The sequence below is a fragment of the Emydura macquarii genome, unplaced genomic scaffold, assembly GCF_026122565.2.
Source record: "Emydura macquarii macquarii isolate MOO-44397 ecotype Brisbane River unplaced genomic scaffold, CSIRO-AGI_Emac_v2 contig_3530, whole genome shotgun sequence".
In the NCBI taxonomy this organism is placed as follows: domain Eukaryota; kingdom Metazoa; phylum Chordata; order Testudines; family Chelidae; genus Emydura; species Emydura macquarii.
This window is the reverse complement of record NW_027133667.1, coordinates 4030900-4050743: the sequence shown is the minus strand read 5'-3', so window position 1 is coordinate 4050743 and position 19844 is coordinate 4030900. Positions and strand designations below refer to the sequence as shown.

The 19844-nt window shown below is 43.5% G+C and overlaps 1 protein-coding gene and 1 pseudogene across 1 annotated transcript in view; both read right to left on the bottom strand.

Moving 5' to 3' along the window:
- LOC137145422 (uncharacterized) overlaps nucleotides 1-16973 on the bottom strand; it is a 45475-nt gene extending 28502 nt beyond the window's left edge. Inside the window, 9 exon segments of the mRNA XM_067536142.1 lie at nucleotides 560-680; nucleotides 3785-3911; nucleotides 5699-5805; nucleotides 6908-7019; nucleotides 9159-9333; nucleotides 11185-11299; nucleotides 15013-15116; nucleotides 16814-16916; nucleotides 16919-16973. Coding sequence (XP_067392243.1) covers nucleotides 560-680; nucleotides 3785-3911; nucleotides 5699-5805; nucleotides 6908-7019; nucleotides 9159-9333; nucleotides 11185-11299; nucleotides 15013-15116; nucleotides 16814-16916; nucleotides 16919-16973 — 1019 coding nt within the window.
- On the bottom strand, nucleotides 1216-2584 carry LOC137145487 (elongation factor Ts, mitochondrial pseudogene; annotated as a pseudogene).
- Nucleotides 16974-19844: the final 2871 nt, after the last annotated feature.

Here is a 19844-nt window from a genome sequence, read left to right as displayed (position 1 = left end):
CACAGCAAGAGTAGTCTGGAGCCCCAGAGATCTGCACCATAATTTAAATATAGATTTAAATTACTACTCCTTTTTCAAAGAAAAGTAGTTAGACAGTCATCTCCTCCTTTTACTTAGCTGCTAAGAATTGTGTTCTGGGTTTCCCTCGCCCCCAAAGAACAGTATTTTTCTGCACTTCTTTAGCTTCCCTGAGGAGTTAATAGTGATATGAAGTGAAATTCACTCCTATGGAGAACGGGGCTCAGGTAAGTACATAGATCTTGTTCTGGCCATCTGCACAAGGATGAATTTCACACATAATTAATAGTTGCAGGGGAAAGTATGAAAAGTGAAAGGGGGAGCTAACTTTTGAAATACAAATGTATTTACAGTTTCTATGATTTCTGATTTAAGAGAGGAGATGGGAGCATTTAATTTTTTTTAAGGCAATGCTGTTCTCTTTTAAAACGCCCATCCCTGGGCTGTGCCCAAGAGTTCAGTACTTATGATAAACCCTGGATCCCCTTACTTGAACACTACTACAGACTGAATTAAGGACAGAGTTTGGAGTGCTTCTCACCGGGCTTCGCTCAGAGCTTGTTGGATGGCATCTTCAATGACCCGTCCTGAAGCAGCTTTCTCCGGAGGGCAGGGCACGGCAATCAGCACGCCACTGCCCAGGCCCAGTGCCAAGGTGCTGGCTGAGCGAGGAGAGACCGGTGTTAGTTGTGTCTGTGTGAGCTGAATAATCAAGTCAAACTGTGATGCACCAAGGGGCGTGAGAGAGAGTGTGTATGTGTGCGCATATGTGTGATGGCAACTATCTCCCCTGCCATCAGCAACCTCCAGAGCTGAAAGCACAAGTCTCTGCAGATTGAGCTAAAGAAGAGTCAAGCCTCGTAGTGGGGGGCTGTAACACACACATCCTCTGTGGCTGGAGACACGTAAGTTACACAAGCCAGTAGGTTGCATGTGTAAACTCTGATGGGGAGAGAGGTGTGTGTTCATGTGGGGTGTACGTGTGATGAAAGCAGTGCTATGCAGACAACATTTTCACAAAGAGCTCCCTTATTGTGCAGACCTGCTTTGAACAGGGTTAGATGAGCGAGTGGTAGTAACACCTGTGCCAACGGTGGTGCTGCAGCAGTGGGAGTGTGGTTTTTTTTTTTTCCTGTATTAAATTTTAATTTCATGTTCAGCACATAAGATTAATGCATTATTGATCCACTTTCATAATTATTTCCTTACTGGTCCAGTACATAAACACCAGGCCCAAGGCCACAGACGTGAGACTAGGCAGTTTTCTTCCTGTACCAGACGTTGTGTCTACTCCGCTTCTGGTATCTCTGTGTCCTCGCCGCACTCAAACTGCACAAAGTCCACCACAGACACACCTTGGGGCTGCACATACTGGCCCAGGGTAATGCTGGGGTCCAGCAAGAAAGGTTGGGCAAGCATTTTGGTTTCCATATCTCCGCCAGATTCATCCTTCAGAGACCCTACCGACAGAGGGGCCATTCCCACTACATGCTGACTCAGCCTCTGGCCAAGATCAGCAAGGTTTGACTTCTGGCTCTGCTCAGATGTCTGGCAGATCACTAAGGCACCATACTTCCCAAGCGCCATGTTATCAAGATGGGGGTTATCTACTGGCAGTGCTCCATGGACATAAGAGCCAATGTAGTAGTTTGCTGGCACTGCCACCTAGGCAGCCCTCTTTATAGCCATGTTCTCACCTAGTTTGCCTATAGCTAGAGCCATCTGGTCTCTGAGCAAACTTCCATCAGGCCCAGTCCTCAGTTGAGAAAGCTCATCTAGCAAGGCGCTGGGCCTTCCTTGGAGCCTGGGCCCGAGGAAGGGTCACGACGCCCCTGCTGGGCAGAAAAGGGCCCTTCAGGCCAAACTGCTCAGAAACAGAGGGGCGGAGCCAAGGCAGGAAAGGGGACTATAAAAGGCTGGCCTAGCAGCTCAGTAGGGGGGAAGCTGCTGCTGGAGGCAGATGTGTCTTCCCGGAGGCTGCGGCCTAGGCCTGACCCAGACCCAGCGGCTGGTTTCCTGTGGCCTTGGTTGTGGAATGGTTGGGTGGGTGGGTGGGGAGCAGGTTGCTGCTGGCAGTGGGCTGGGTGGTCAGTTGGGGAATGATTCCCCTTTGGTTCTTTAGGTGGGCAGGTCTCCCTGGCCACTGGAGAGCCCTCCTAGCTGGGGTGTATGTAAGGAGGACGGTCTCCTCAAGATAGTGAAGTATTGGGATGAGTGGGAGAGAAAATCTCGTCTGGCTACTGAGTGGGAGAATGTGGCTCCACACTCCCTCCTAGGACCAACTCTTCTGACTTCAGGTTGGGGCTGGGCAGACACACAGTCCCTAACCAGAACAGTAGTTGCCGTGGCCACGGGATTCCCACATAGTGCTGCTGCAGCTTGGCCCTGTCTCCTCTTCTCACACACTGCTGGTGGAGGCATGGAGGGGCTGCAGGGACCATGTGGTGTCTCTCCCATGACAGGGGACATAAGGATGGAATTCCCTTTGCAGGAGCTGCAGTGATCACAGCAATCCTGGTTGAATTCAGAAAGGGCTGAAGATTTTAATGAGCAGAGCCAACTTCATGTTCCTAGGCAGATTGTGAAAAAATTTCTTGTCCCCCTATATGTAACCAATGTAACCAGTTTCTTTCCACAATTATATCATAGACAGGGCTGCATCGAGGATCTGGAGGGAAAGTTAGTAAGATGATTCTTCAGGATACATCCAAACTAAACTCCAGAGCTGTGCTGGACCCAGATATTTCATTCTGTGGGGAGTTTCACAATTTCAAAATTCCTGCATTCCAGAAAGGATTGAAAACAAAAACACTCCCTGGGAACAAAAGTTCCAAAAAAAGAAGATGAAAAAAAGTGTTTGGGATCAATTTAACCATTTTGTTTTGACAAAACAGAAATATTTTGTTCTGATTTTGACTTTTTTGTGACTTTTTGTTTCAATTTTTTTATTTTATATTGTACTTCATATGACAAAATGAAAAAATTGAAACAAAAAGTCATTTTGAAACAGAAAATCGAAACATTCTGTTCTGAAAAGATCAAAATGGCATGTTTCAACCTTATTGAAATGCTTTTTTTCTATTTTTGTCTCAAAACTAATTTTCCTCAATGGTGACATGACGCATTTCTGCGAAACGTTTTACTTTCAGCAAATCAATGGGTAAACATTCCATTGGAAAATTTCCAGCAGCTCTATCAAACTTTTTCCTATTCATGGAAAAAAAAAATTGTGTGCGTGCATGCACATAGATAAAGAGAATTCCGTTTGTCTTCCACAACCTGCTCCAGAAGTGGAGACCAGATGCATGTTTCCTGCAGTCCTAGCAACCGGTTTGCATCAGCTTATGTTTTCAAGTCCATCTTTGCAAAGAAAAGGGACAGAGAGACCTTTTAAGAAAAGCTGTGATTGTCCTTCCTGGGGTCCCGAGGCCAGCTTTGTTAATAAGGGGCTCACCTGAAATTCCTCCATGTCCTCAGAGCAGACAAACTGCATGTATGTGAGCATGCAGGGTGAGTGCCACTAATTCTGTGTAACTCAGGGCCATATGTAACTTCTGCTGAGTCGGTTCCAGCTAAAGGCCGAACCTTTTCTCTTCCTCTGCTTCCAAAGCAGGGGGACAGGAAAGATGCTCTCCAGGACAGCCACCTCTCCAGGTGAAATTAACACAGAAAGTACATCACTAAAACACAGCAATCTGTATAAATCTCTGCCTCCTGATCCAAATCTGAACTTCACTGCTTGGGCCTTTCTCCACTGCAAACTCACCAATAAGTCTGGCAGCCTCCTCCTCATTCTGCACCTGACACGGTGCTTGGAAGCCACTCTGGTGGGAGAAGAAGGCTGGGAACTCCTTTGATCTTCCAAAAGCAGCCACGCAGACACCCTGAGTCTCCTACAACAGTGAAGATGAAGTGAACAAATAATCAGTGGGTGGAGCCACTAACAATGGCTACTTTCCCACCTACCCAGCTGAGAATTGCCTCACTGTAGAATAGAATTTGGTTCGTTTTACACATCCTCTTTTCTGCTCTAGATATTGCACAGCAATTTGCAAAGCAAGGAGTCAGATGCCATAACTGTGGAGGCAAATGCGATGGCCTTAGAACCTGGCTTGGTTAGACAATGTTGGCAAGAACAATGGGGCTATCGAGGATTGACTGGTCAAGGGTGATTGCGATTGTGAAGTTGCCTGTAACAAGTTTATTAATATTATGTGTTGTCCTTGTTACTGGAATGTTTACTGTATGAATGTGTTGGTTTAATTTAATAGCAAGCTGTTGGAAAAACATGCAGGAAACAGCATAGATAAGACACCTCTGGGTCAACACTGCAGAGAGTTAAGAGGCAACGCATGAATTATTAACTGGGAAGGTCCCACTTCCTTGTCTCTAGCCAAATTATACAGCTTATTTGTCAGTACTGGGACCCAACAGATCCAAAGGGCTATAAACTGTTTAAAAACTCTCTGTCAAAAGAGGGAGGCAGTTGCTTGGGAGCTGTTTGCAGGGAACAGAATGACACACACACACACACATCTGCTTTGGGTATCTAAAGAAATTAGACTTTCCTAAGCTCTACACACAAATGGGATAGGGCTTAGGTAAGGTATGCATGTGTGTAGACTTTTTGTTGTTTCTTAAAAATTCTTTTTTGATTATGTTATGCCTTTTCCCCCTACTGTTAGGATTAAACGATACTTTGGTTTGAGAAGGCTATCTAGTTTCTGTATTTTCCACTGGTCACAAGCTCTTGAAGGGAAGAACGCAAGGTACTAACCCCGGTCAGACCTGCTGGGTAAGCACAGTTGATACACAGGGTGCTGTATCTCAGGGCCCGTTCTAGGACTGGTGGAATCATGGGATTCCACGCTGACAGAAGTGAAGGAACAAGACCTGAGACCTGAGAGGTGCACTCATCAGGACAAAGAATGGGGTTGGAGGTGCACCTAGCCCTGAGACAGCAATGCTAAAAGCATCCTACCCTGTCTGGTAAATGGTCTGGATTTTTGCCTGGTTTAAGGGATGGGTGATCTTTTTGGAGGTAAAATTCAGGAACTGACAGCTGTCCTATAAAATATTAACCCTGGTGGATTGTGAGATATCCACCTTGCCTCCCATCCTCCTATTTTAATTCTGAATTTATTTGAGTATTTGCTAAAGCCAGCTTGCCACACTACTGGAGGATTCTCCCAGAAGCGAGTAAAGGAATCCTCAGCTGGCCAGCGAAAGGGGGTATCACTGGGACTCCCTTAGGCCTCAATGGTACCAACTGCTCGAGCAGCTCCTTGGGGCTACTGATGGACAGCATTGCTCTAGTTTATAGTAGGGTCTGGCTAGTGCCCAAATAGCCCCTGGTCTAGAGGATTGTAAAGGTGGCTTTGCTTCCTCTCTCCTGGAGTAGTGGCGTCTGTTCCTCAGCCATAGTTCAGGATCTGGGTGTTAAGAGTTTCAGACAATGTTGGGAACCCACACGCTGAAAATCAGGCCTATCTAAGGTGTCTCAAGCTGGGTACCCAAAAACGAAAGCACCCCGCTTCTTTAGTCACTTCTGAAGCTCTTGGTCTTAGTATCTTGCCCAAGGCCAGACAGTGACTTACTGGCAAAATGGGGATCAGAATACGGTGTTCAACATTCTCTGCCTTCATTTTCAGCACCCCACATAGCCACTTGTGCTACCTACCAGATATTCCAACGTCCTACCAATGTCCAGAATAGACTTGACGCCTGCAGAAACCACAGCAACTGGAGTACGTCCTAGCTCTGTCAGGTCAGCACTCACATCCATACCTGTTAAGGAACAAGTCGCCTTTGTGTTAGTGACAGAGTTGCATTCCTAACTGTCATGCTCTCCCCACTGCCTGGGTAGATGGAAGTGAAGAAGAATATTGTGTCCAATTAAAATGGAAGTGCACATTTTATATAAGCAGAATATAATTTTCTAAATTTGAACTTTGGCCAGAACATGATGAGTCACACCCCTTCACTTGCAAAATGTGCTGTGGGATCTTTCCTGACTGCAAGGGATCATGGTCTTGATTTTACATCTCATCTGAAAGACATCAATTTCAGCAGCACAACACAGAGCTTCCAACAATATGCTGGAGCATTTTGTTCAATACTGACTCAGAAGGGAGAATGCCACTAAAAACTAATCTTCCTATAGCATCCTAGGTTCTCCTTTATGGGTCACCAATCCTAAGCACTGATCAGGGTTCAATTCTGCTTAGTTTGCAAGATAGGGACCTGACTAAAGAAAGCCAAGCATATTTATCAGTATCTCCAATAACATCAGCTTCCCTGATAGTCTGTATCAGGAAAGCCTGCTACTACAAAGTGAAAAAGGTGCAGCCAGCTCCCCTTGGGCTGAATTAGTAGATAGCAAGCAACATCAAATGGTATACACACCATTCGGTGGATGTGAAAGTTCAAGAGAAGCTCCCACCCCCCTTGAGAAATAGGAGGTGTTCCAGAGGAAGAGCTTGAGCCTTGTGGAGAGGAAGAATTGGAAAGAAAGGCAGGTGAGATATCAGAGGCCCGGACCACATTCTTGCTGAAACCATGCTACCAGCAACTCTGTGTCTACAGGCCTGTTCCTAGCAGGGTTCTTGTATGATTTCCCTGGCCATTATAGTCAGGGATATTTTTCTAAGAAGTGTGCTAATTAAACTTTGTGCTACAGATACCAAGCCTAGTGTGTCAGAGCCTTAGTGCAGACTTATCTCCGTCTTTGGAGTGAGGCAGGAGTGATTATTCTATTCTTCCCAGCAGGAGAATACTATGGGCCTATACAGACTAAGCAGGAAAGAGGAAAAAGGTGGACTTAAAGAAAAGAAACTTTAACATTAATTCAACAACAAAGAGAGAATATGGAGTGCAATGCTCCTCTTACTCTTTTCTCCTTCGCGATGGACCCCTCCAATCCCTCCTGTCACAAACACGGGGATTCCGGCTTTGTGTGCCGCAATCATGGTCCCTGCAACAGTAGTACCACCAGACAAACCCTGTCATGGAACAGCCAGTCATAATCCATGCACTGTGTGACCAGGGGAACTGTATGTTCATAGGTGAACTATCAGCAGTTGCAAAACATTCTGCTGCCACCAGTTTGCAGGTGGTGGAGTACCAGTACCGTCATCTTTTTAACAAACACGCAGGGAAAACCAAAAACATTCATTTGCAGTAATAAACAACAGAGCGAAATTCAGAGATGCTGAGTAAGGTGGCATACCTTAAATTCCCTTACGCAGCTTGACTCAAATAGCACAGGGTGTGCGTGCGTGCGTGTGCATGTGTGTGCATGTGTGCAGTACAAGAGCTGGTATGGAAAAGTAAGTGCAGGGGAAACTATTTTGGTGTAACTTCCCCATTGCAGAGGGTGTCTTAACTTCCACATTCTTGCACCCTGATGCTTGTTGCTTTTTTTTGCAAAAGAGCCCGCTCTTTTGTATAGCCAGACAGTTATACTATGATCTCTGCTGTATCTTCCGGCCTCTCACTATGGGAATTACACTCACTTGGGCTCCTCAACATGTCAGTAAGTGCGTGTAAATAGATTATGAGGAAGTCTAACTGAGTGTAAGGGAGTCTATCTTACACCATCTTACATTTGGCACACCGAACAAATCACAGTTGCTGAGCTGCAAACGTAGGATAACTAATGCATCCTGGCTCTTGCTGTTTTTCACTGGAGTAGTGCAGTGTATGGACAGGGTGGTCTAATGGGACTTTTCTATCTGTAATGTCTATGAGTGATGCATCTGCTACCATGTTCATGATGTATTCGTTATGCTGGTAACAGGTAAGCTTGTGCTCTAGACAGCGGTAGTGATTACCTGGTAATAGAAAGGTTAATGAGGCATGATTCATACAAGAAAAGGAAAGATTGTGACTAGAATGAGTAAGAGGCTGTTAGATATTGCTGAGGAGATGTGGAGTAATGAAATGACATGGTTCCCTAAAGAATAGCATTATGTGGCTGTTGTTGCCAGAGGTATCAGGCCAAATGGAGTCAACGGGGCTGTGCCCATTTACACCAGCAGAGAATTTGATCCATCATTTCTCTATCAGGCCTCCTTTCCTTAGCACAGTGTTCCTATCCATGGGTACTGTGGTGTGATTGTCTCTAGATTCTCATGCAGGCAGATGCATTGGTGTTGGTCTCCAGAGAAGATCAGCACCAGACACATGAACCATAATAATACCAGGAAGAGAAAAGGGAGTCTCCCATCATGAATGGAGATGCAGTCGCTTGAGTCTTCCTGCGTCACAAATCTTGGTGAGCATCTGTGTCACAAATCTTTGTCCAGGATATTGGGAAGGAAGCCCCAAATTCATGAGGTTGTACTGTAAATATTTGTTTAAAAAAATCCTTGTAATGTCTGATCACCAGCTGACCCCAGTCCAGACAAATAACAACCTAAAGTCATTGCTGTCTTATTGCTGTTCATTGGCCTATGTGAAATGAGCAGATGATGTCAGTCTAATTCCTAGTGGACAGGCATCCACATCATGAAAAAAAAAACAAACAAAAAAAAACCCCAATAAACCACCATAATATTTGGCACCCTTGTTAACAATCCCAGCAGAGGGGGCAAATAATGAACTCCCCTTCATTCCTGGAAGTGTTCCTATTATGTCAAGATTAAGGCATTTTGGCAAGTCGGTAAAGGAGTCTTGTACTGCTGCCATTTGTGCCATGCTTGCTTTGCTGATAAGCAGATTTCAGTCACCAGGGGTTTCAAACTGGCAACTTTCCTGAGCTGTTAAAGTCACTTTACCAGTTGTGTGCATGTTTAAAGTGTATGGCCTATCACGGTAGTTGCACTGGCCATCATTTGCAACACAATAGTGCTTTATCACTGTAATGTGAATAGTCTTAGCCAAGCCTCATTTTTCATGCTGTGAGCCATCACAGGATGATTTCCTTTGAGGAAATGGCTGTCAGATTGTGGTTTCCTAGCTCTGCTGGTGTTGAACCTCGTTAGGGACATGTTCTGTGCACGTCATCTTAACAATAATAGAAAATTGTATATGATATATCCAAGACACTGAGAAGTACTATTCCCACCTAGCTTTATGCTGGGGCAGCATAATGTTGCTATACAGAAAACTTGATGGCAATGAAGATCTACATACAGTACCTGGCTGAGAACGTAGGGAAGGTCTCTCCGAGATACCTTAACTAAATTTTTGCTCTTTGCCAGAAACTGAAGTTCCTCATCATTGAGGCCGATGTGTATCCTGCCATTTAAAATGCCCACGGTTGCAGGTACTGACCCATTTGTCCTTACGATCTCTTCCACCTGTCTGGCCATCCTGAAATAATACAGACAGAGCAACAGAAAAATGATCAAGTGGGTAAGATATTCAGGTCTCTCTGCCACCATGTTCCAGTTCTACTTTGTATCATTCCCTCAACTTCTGCTAAATCTGGTTCTTTTCCTGCAATCTTACAACTAGCAGCAGTCTTTGGACCTCATTGCCAGAGGTGCAGATCTTCTTACAGCTCCCATTACCAAGTTGGCAAGGCTCAGCAGCTCTGAAAATCAGGCCCTTTTATGTTTAGTTTTCAGTGGGTGTCTGAAGGTCTGACCTGCCTGGCTCTCTTGCACAGATTAGAGGAGATATGATTTGTGGTGGAGGTGTTTAAGTCTAATCTTCCCTCACTAATATCCAGCCAGGCCTATTCTGTAGCCAGAGAGCTAGAAAGCACGGTATATCCCAAGTCATTTATCAGCGTTGATTTCATCCTAAAAGGTAAACCAGGGCAGGTATGGTGGAGGAGACTGAGAACTCTTCCTAAACTGTGCACTAGATTATTTGTTTTAAAGTGGTTTTCCACATGGCAAAGCAAACAGGTTGTGGAAGGCATTTGTTTCCATTAACTTGATTTACTGTACCCTGCCAGCTTTTCTCTCCACCAAACAGCTGAAGGTGAATGTCATGGAGGAATGAAGAGCAATGATTTGGTATGTTAAGGAAGCAATTACACATACTCTGGTACGTGCTTATACTAGGTACCTCCATACTTGCCATGTTTTGTGAGACATGAGGAGCTGGCCAAGTGCTGTCAGCTACCTGAAAAGTGAGGGCATTTAGTATAAATGATCCCCTTGAAGGGTGGGATTGTTTTTTATAAAACATTTTGTATCAACTGGCTAATGAGTCACACAGCTCATACACCTTTACTGGATAGCCACATATGCCAAGTCTTCATTAGACACTCAGATTCCTACCCTCATAATGCTGACTTTAGATGTAGACAGTGACCGTTGCGGGAGACTGAAGGGCTACAAGTTGGGGCTTCTTCATCTTTGCAGGCTTTTTATGTACTAACTTGTGAGACTGCTTCATTTCTTGTTGAGCAGAATGGTAATTTGGCAGGTCTTTCTGCCCCTGGGGCTTTTGTGCCTACCCTAGACTGCCTCAAGCCTTCTTCTCACAAAGCCAGATCTCATTCTCTAAGGAACAGCATCAGAGAAAAACAATGTCTGCATAAGAAATAAATAGAAAATTCCGTACAGTAACCTTCCTACGCAGTCGCTCAGCAGCTAAGCAAAACATGGGTGATTACTTCCCTTTTTGGCACTATCACTCAGAAGAATACAGGTATAGAGGGTACCCACAAGTAAAGGATTGGTTGCAGAGAGCGGATTCCTTAGCACAGTGCTGTCTTAGCATCGGCCAGCGAGAGAGTCCAGGGGAACATTGTAGGGGCATTTACCGTTGATGTTCTGATGCGTACGGATGAGCAGAAGTCATCCCTGTATTCCAGTAACTTTTACATTATAAAAGATGTAGCTAAAGAAATTTGTGAGTACTTGCAAGGAATCCACAAGCCATCCAGTCACAAATGCCTGAGATCTCTCTCCAGACAAGGCAATGTCATCATTTACTGCCACTTTTTGAAGAAAGCCAGGGATTTGAGGCTACAGATAGATATGTATAGTACAGGTAAATCTGGGTTTGTCACATAGTTCTGCTATCTTTGGAAGCCCGGAGTTGTTTTGTATCAGAGGACATAATCTGCATGCTTGTCTCACCCTCAGTTCCCACTAATTGTAGTGACTTTGGGTGTACTACAAATACAGAAACCGGCCCATAGATCATCAGACACAACATTAAAATTTTCCTGCATTAGGAGTATCAAATAATCAAATCTACAACCTCAAATTCTGGGGATAGGACATGCCATGAGTAACGACGGTGCTCTCCAAGGCTACAATCGGTCTCCCATCAGCCAGAGCTTCCTGCACAGAAGATGAAACCCTGAAATGAGCCCCTAGGAATAAAATACAAGAAAATCATTTATATTTAAAGGAGACAATAGACTTCTTGATTTATTGAACTGATCTACATTAGGCAGTGTGGGAATGGCTGTATAGAGAATTCGAGGATCAGACTAGGATGAGTACCCAAACTAATTTTTATGGGACAGTCCCAATTTTTGTGGATCTGGCCCATGTCCTGCAAAGCCATGCATGAAGCAAAAACTCCTGAAAGTATTAAATCATTTGGAAAGGAAAAAAAAGCTTTTATTCTTTGCAACATGGTTTCATCACATAATCAGAGGGTTTTTCTCTTCCTGCAGAACGAGATTGGAAAGGTGCTAACACACCAGCCTTTGGAATCCTGAACTCTCTGCCTCTCTTGCATACACCCAAACCCCAACAAAATCAAAAAGGGCTGAAAAGAGAGTTTCATTCCATATTTTCAGTGATATCAGATTGTAAAAAGAGCAAATGTAGAATTGTTTTGCATATATGATAATGCAGTATGGAATTTGCAGGATTTTTTTAAGATAAATGCTTCAAAAAAATTATTCAGACTTTTCAAGTAAATAAACTACTTAGTGCCACAAACCAGAAAAGAATTAATCATTTTGAGACCAATTTTAGGGAGAGTTTTGAGAAGAGAATACCAAGAATTTATTCAATATCAGCTCAGCACCCCCAGCACTCACCATGGGCAGGAATTCAGATAGCCCAAATTGAGATCTATGTCCAAGGTGCGATCAAATTTAGACAGAAACAATTTCATGAGGAGTAATGTTCCAGAGGGGTAGCCATGTTAGTCTGTATACAGCAAAAACAACAAGAATCCTGTAGCACCTTAAAGACTAACAAATTTCTGCGGGCATAAACTTTCGTGGGCTACAGATCTTTGTCAGACGCATGAAGTGAAAACCACAGATAGGAGGTATATATATACATCCAAGGGTCAGAAACAAAACAGTAGGGAGGGCAAGTGCTAACAAAGTCAGTTCAGTTAGAGTAGATGAGGCCTATTCACAACCGTTGATTAGAAGGTGAGAATGTGTGAACAGTGACAATTACTTCTTATAATGAGAGAACCATTCCAAGTCCCTATTCAGACCCAATCTGATTGTGTCAAGTTTGCATATGAGTTCCAGCTCTGCAGTTTCTCACTGAAGTCTGTTTTTGAAGTTTTTTTGTAGAAGTATGGCAACTTTCAAGTCAGCTACAGTGTGTCCTGGGAGATTGAAATGCTCTTCGACTGGCTTATGGATGTTATCATTTTTTATGTCTGATTTGTGTCCATTTATTCTTTTGCGTAGTGACAGCCCAGTTTGGCCAATGTACATTGCAGAGGGGCATTGCTGGCACATGATGGCATATATTACATTAGTAGATGTGCAGGTGAATGAGCTCCTGATGGTGTGGCTGGCGTGGTTAGAACCTGTGATGGTATCACTAGAGTCGATGTGCGGGCAGAGTTGGCAACGGGGTTTGTTGCAGGGATAGGTTCCTGGGTTAGTGTTCTTCTTGTATGGTGTACAGTTGCTGGTGAGTATTTGCTTCAGGTTGGGGGGATGTCTGTAAGCAAGGAGAGGCCTGCCTCCCACGGCTTGAGCAAGTGAGAAATCATCTGCTAGGACAGGTTGTAGATCCTTAATGATGTGTTGGAGAGATTGTAGCTGGGGGCTGTAGGTGATGGCCAGTGGTGTTTTGTTGTTTTCTTTGTTGGGTCTGTCCTGTAGTAGGTGATTTCTGGGTACCCGTCTGGCTCTGTCAATTTGTTTCTTCACCTCCTCAGGTGGGTACTGTAGTTTTAAGAATGTTTTATGGAGATCCTGTAGGTGTTTGTCTCTGTCTGAGGGATCAGAGCAAATCCGGTTGTATCTTAGGCCTTGGCTGTAGACAATGGATCGTGTAATGTGTCCAGGGTGGAAGCTGGAGGCATGAAGATATGTATTGCGGTCAGCTGGTTTTCGGTATAGGGTGGTATTAATGTGACCATCCTTTATTTGTACTGTAGTGTCCAGGAAGTGGATTTCTTGTGTGGACTGGTCCAGGCTGAGGTTGATGAGGGGGTGGAAATTATTGAAATCCTGGTGGAATTCTTCAAGGGACTCTTTCCCGTGGGTCCAGATGATGAAAATGTCATCTATGTAGCGTAGGTGAAGAAGAGGTGTTATGGGATGAGTTTCGAGGAAGCGATGATCTAGGTCAGACATAAAAATGTTGGCATACTGTGGGGCCATGCGGGTGCCCATAGCTGTGCCACAGACTTGAAGGTATAGATTGTCTCCAAATCTGAAGTAGTTGTGGGTCAGGACAAAGTCACAAAGTTCAGCTACCAGGTGTGCCATATCATCATCAGGGAAAATGTTCCTGATGGCTTGTAGTCCATCTTTGTGTGGAATGTTGGTGTAGCGCTTCTACATCCATAGTGGCTAGGATGGTGTTTTCTGGGAGATCACCGATGGATTGTAGTTTTCTCAGGAAGTCAGTGGTATCACGAAGATAGCTAGGAGTGCTGTTGGCATAGGGCCTGAGGAGAGAGTCCACATAGCCTGACAATCCTGCTGTGAGAGTGCCAATGCCTGAGATGATAGGGCGTCCAGGATTCCCGGGTTTGTGGATCTTGGGTAGCAGATAGAATAACCCTGGTTGGGGCTCAGGGGTGTGTCCGTGTAGATTTGTTCCTGTGTTTCTTTAGGGAGTTTCTGAAGTAGATGTTGTAGTTTCTTTTGGTATTCCTCAGTGGGATCGGAGGGTAGTGGCTTGTAGAATGTGGTGTTTGAGTTGTCTGGCAGCCTCCTGTTCATAATCCGACCTATTCATGATGACTGCAGAACCTCCTGTGTCCTCCTATCCTTGCTTACAGACAGTGGGTTGCAGCCCACGAAAGCTTAAGCCCGCAGAAATTTGTTAGTCTTTAAGATGCTACAGGACTCTCGTTTTTATTAGGAGTAATGTAGATCTTGAAGAGTGATTAGGATCCTATTAGACCTAGGATTATTATTTATTATTTTTTGTATTGCATCAGCATCTAAAGGTCCCAATCACGGATTAGGGCCCCATTGTGTTAGGCACTGCACACATATATCAAAAAAAAACAGTCCCTGTTTCAATCTGGTTTTTATTTCTGCCTGGATCTTAGCACTTACTTTTTTTACTTTAACTAAATATGTAGTAGTAAAAGCTTATTGATATATTAACATGTGCACACACCTCTCCTGAAATCTGAACTATCACATCAATTGTCAATCAATTTCACATTGAACATTATAGCCTCATTAGCCTCTCCCACCAGTTTTACAGCTGTGTAACTCCATGGACTTCAATCCCAATTTACAGCTGTGTAACTCAATCCCAATTTACAGCTGTGTAACTCCATGGACTTCAATCCCAATTTACACTGGTGTAAGTGAAAGGAGAACTGGTCTTTGCAAATCTGCCATAATCTGAGAGGATGCACATATTAAAGAGTGATGCTTGTCAGTGCCAAAAATACCATCTCAGCCAAGACATTATTACAGTTTCATGCATCAAACTTCCCTTGCCCAATATTTTTTTCCTATAAATGCCATAAAGCAGAAGCTCTCTGTGAAATGAGTTTTAAAAGGTCTCAGGCTCCCCTACGTAGCTCTATATTGCTTCCAGACATGGCCCATTCAGGATCTCAGCTGCATTCTGATGGAGAAAACACAGTGTCATCACAGGGACTTTTTCAGAGGACACTACTCACCATGCAGGAATCTTTTCACCTGGGTGATCCTACAAGCCACAGCAGCTGTTTGTCTTCCCAAGGTACAGACCAGGTTTGCAATCATTCTGTGTGCAAGGCTGGCACTGTCAGGAGAGCAATGACATGTCAGATGAAAGTGGCATAGAAGGTGGTGACTGTATCATTTCCCAAACTGCTTGTTAATCATGAACTGCAGCCTGACCCCCTGTGATCTCCAGACTGGGAAACCTTGTATGTGTTGTAGAGGATGGGCTAACACAGACAGATAAATGCTGCGTGTAGATGAACTGGGGTTTTGGGTGCCTTTGACAAGGTATTAAGCGGTATGCTAAAATGTTCAAAGAAAGAAATGCGCAGACAAACAGAAAGCCAGATGGAGAGACAGTAAATACAGAGAGACAGACTAGCTTCCTCAGAAACAAGAAGTCTGACTAGTCCCTCACTTTATGTAATCTCTGTTTTACTACGTACAAAGGCCTGGAGACTGGGAGTCTCAGTTCAACTCCAGCAAAAGCTTCTTCGATCCTTCTCCAGAAGCTATTCTTTTCTCTGACAACTTCTATTCATGTCTGTTAAACTAGTCCTTCACTCTAAAAAAAATCCTATGTATAAATAGAAAGCAAATTACATAGTGAGAGATTGGGCTTGTGGCGAAGGCAGTGACTTGAGAGTCAGGAGAGCTGGGTTCAATTTTTGGCTCCCTTACAAATTTCCTGTGTGACCCTGGGCAAGTCTCTTTATCCTCGGTATCTCAGTTTCCTGCCTGTGAAATGGGATAATGCATCCTTTGTCTGTCTTGTCTATTTAAACTGTACATTTTCAGGACAGGAAGTGTCTTTTTACTATGTGTTCATGCGGTGCCTTGCACAGTGAGGTCCTGTTCTCAGCTGGGACCTCTTGGCACTACTATAATAGAAATAATTAATAATAATAATTATATATATATACACACACACACACACACTCGGCAGATGATTTTTGCTAGAATCTCAGAAATCCACCTGTAAGGGAGGAACTGGCCTGTTTGATACAAATAGGGGGAATAGTTCTTATAGATATCCTCTCTCAGGCCACCAAACGGCAGTTGCCATGAGATATAAGACACTCCTGACTTAAACAATGGGTCAATCCCAGATGTCCATACTCCATTTTTAATCTGTCCTTACTCAAACAAAACCTCATTTCATTAAATGTTTGGACTCAGATATGAACCATAGGTAGCAACCCCCCTCCAATATATATGTGCTCTTTATTAGATCTGTGCTAAACTCAGCAGTTTGGGATCCCCACGGATTTGAACAAACTATCTAGTTTTGAGTTGTGTGAGCCTGCCAGCCACAAGCCAAATTCAGCCCTGGTTTAACTCCTCTGAAGATAGTAGGGTATCGGGTCCCTTGAGTTTTGTGCTGACTTTCCTGTTTGAAACAAACCCCCAAACCCAACGTGTGACATCAGCTGAAATTGTCAACTTGCACCTGTTTGTGAATCAAAACCAGCTAAAAAACCCTAAATTAGCTCAGGTTCACTAGAAACTCAGCCACCATCCACTTACCATTCAGCCTAGGTTTACTGAGAGATTTTTTTAAACTTGGCAGACATTTTAACAAACCCTGCCTGACCTTTTGGTTCATAACAAAAGATATGGCGTTTCATTGCAAAGGTTTTGCACAGTTCTAGTTTAAACTGGCTTTTCCCCAGATAACCCTCCCCCAAACCCTCCCAGTCAGAAGCCCTTTGTTGTGCACTGTTAGCATTTGATTTCATTAAGTGCTGGAAGACTGGCATATTGTCAGTCTCTTACCTCTGGGTGTCTGTCTGATGTACATGGGCTGCTGTCTGCACTGGATTGTCACACGAGCAGCTCTGCGGGGAGGTGGGACAACTGGGGCTTGCAACAGAATTGGCTTGAGCTGTCCTGCATTCCAGCCACATGCTCCATGCTGGGGGAGTCTGTCTATCATTAACAACATAAGCAGCTGGGGCTCTGGAACTGGTCCCTGACTAGGGGATAGGAGAGAATTTCACAACTGGCCGGAGAATTCTTTTGCTAACTCCGTGCCAGATATTTCCCCCTTTTTTCCCATCACTTTTTTCCCTTTTCATGTTCCTGTGTTTTTTGTATTGGGTTTTAAACATGAACTTAGTGCTGAGGAAAGCCACTAAAGAGAGAGCCCTGGAGATTTAAGTTCTACTTATTTATCCACAGACAGCACAGAAAGTAGCAGTACAAGCTTCCCTTACGGCCCTGCCAACATGGTGGAGAGCAGGTAGTTCAGTATCAATGCCCATTCAGTCCTTGGAGGCTCTGCAAGGAATGCTGCTGGAGTTAGTGCTAGTTTTGGTCATGCTTTTTCTGATGTGGGTACCTGTCTACTGGGACATTTAATGAGAACACAAACTCATTTCACAAAGGCCACTGAATAGCTCTTAATCTATAATGACTTTCAGACACTATAAATCTGAGCTGGACTCAGTCTTGGACCTAGAAATGAAATTATCCCCTTACCAAAAAGAAGCTTACATGTATCTATCTAGAATACAATGTAATCTTAAATGAATCAAATAAAAACCTCTAGAAAGAACTAAACAATTAAAATAAACGTCATATTTTCAAAAGAGATTATATCAAATTTAAGGTCGGCGAGGATCTCATATCTTCTACAAACGTCTCCGGGTGACCTTTGAGTTGATCAGCGATATGTCTTTACATGCATCCTGTGTATAAAGAAATGTTCTTCCCTTAAACTGAAGGTGCAGCTTTTTTTCCTTCCATCTCCCTTTGTCTTTCTAAAGACAAAAGGCATAGTTAACGGTAGTCCAGGTGTCTCCGGCCATCTCTTGCATTTTCACACTGATACTTCATCGGTTAAATGTTGGTTTTGGTGTCAAGATTTTTAAATCTACTCAGAAGAAGCAGAAAACTTTTACATTCAGTGGAATTTAAAATTCTGTCATAAGCAGTCCCAGCTCCCATTCATTTCAACTGGAGTTGCACCCACTTACGCTAGGAATTAGTTTGCCACAGATATCTTACAGTCTAAGGCCCTGATCCTACCTGAGCTCTGTGTAGATGAGTACCTGCATGGAGCTCCACTGCAATCAACTGGGCTCTGTACAGGCAGAAGGCTCCATCCATCTAGTACTCAGTGAAGGATCAGGATTTGGCAAAACAAGTGAGGTTACAAACAAACAAAGGGTGGGAAAGAGAGGTCATCAAAATCCTTAAGGGGACATTATAGTTTCTCAAAAAACATGAATTTTAGTCTGGAAATTCCAATCTAAATTTAAATCCAATTTAAATCCCAATTTAAAGTTCCACTTTACAAAACAAACAATCGATCAAAAGCAAAACAAAGGATAGAAGGATACAAATATACAGTATTGCCCACACAAATTCTGCCCTATCGAACCTTCCTGAGAATGATCAGTGACTCTAAGTCAACCTTATTCATCCATATCACAGGTTCCTCTTATTAGCAACCACCAAAAGCACCTTACCAGAGTCCCCTATGATCATTGATCCAATCCCAAACTCTTAGGCTGGAGGAAGTTCTACACAAGCTGCCCTACCACTGGACCAATCTCTTTCTTCTCTGTAAGTTTTTCTGAAGCGGACATTAGTCTGCAGCCTAGGGTTAAACATGTTACTATCCATTACTTTGCTTGGCAATCCTTTCATTCGGTATGAATTATGATATCATGGGATCCAGTACAGCCCCACTCTTTCTGTGCAACTTCCATGCATAACACAAAAGTAACTAAAGTAATCAGTTACTTATCAGTTGGTATTTCTATACCAAAGTTATCAGTAATATGTAACAGATTCCACCAAAACCCAGTAATCAGTAAATCATTGAAGATTATTTTGGAAAGTAACATTTGTGCCTTGCAGTTACCCTTTCCAAACTGAGCTTTCTACAATTTTTGCTAAGCTCAGCATTAGTGAAAGCAGTAATATTTCCTTCTCCCTCCCACTGCTTTCAATAAAACACCTCAAGGAAACCATGCAGAGCCTGCAAAAATATGTACATGATCCAATTCTGACTTGTACACACTCTGCAGGGAAATACAGGGTGTGCCCACAAATTCAGTAAGTGGGCTTTGTACTTTCCTTGAATGAATGTAATCTTTCATGGGAGTATACAGGGCACAATTGCTTCATTTTATTTTCAGTAAGATCTTCTTGGAAAGACTGTAGAAACCTATCTGGGCTATCATTTTATTTTTTTAGAGACACCAGGTGAGGATAATATCCAAGTTTTGTTGGTGAAAGAGACAAGCTTTCAAGCTTACACGGAGCTCTTCTTCAAGTCTGGGAAAGGTACTCAGAGTGTCACAGCCACAATCTTTACAGGCTACTAGACAAATCAATTTAGTAACCAAGCTGACTATCCAATTGTTGACCCCTGTTTTAGTAAATTGACACTTCAGCCAAAGATAGCTGAGTCTGTTCTCATTCAGTGTGAACTCAGCATGCAGTTCACCATATCAGGAAACCCAAGTGTGACAATTCCTAAGAAAATACAACCTTTGGTGTGTGGTTTTCTTTCTCTTATTTTTCTCCCCAAACCAAATGAAAACTATTCTCTCTGTGGTAGTCAGGACTGCAGCTCAGCTCTGCAACTAAACCATGTAGAAGAATAAGCCTCTGAAACAGAACAGGTGTCACTATACTACCCTGGTCATGTGCTGGTAACCGTACACCTCTTTGTAACCTTACACCTCAGATATCTGAAGTACATATTTTAGGTTTGCCACAGAGGACATATGTACTTTTGTGAGCAATATGCAGAGACCAGTCCCTCTCTCACTTCAGTATAACGCCATTAGGC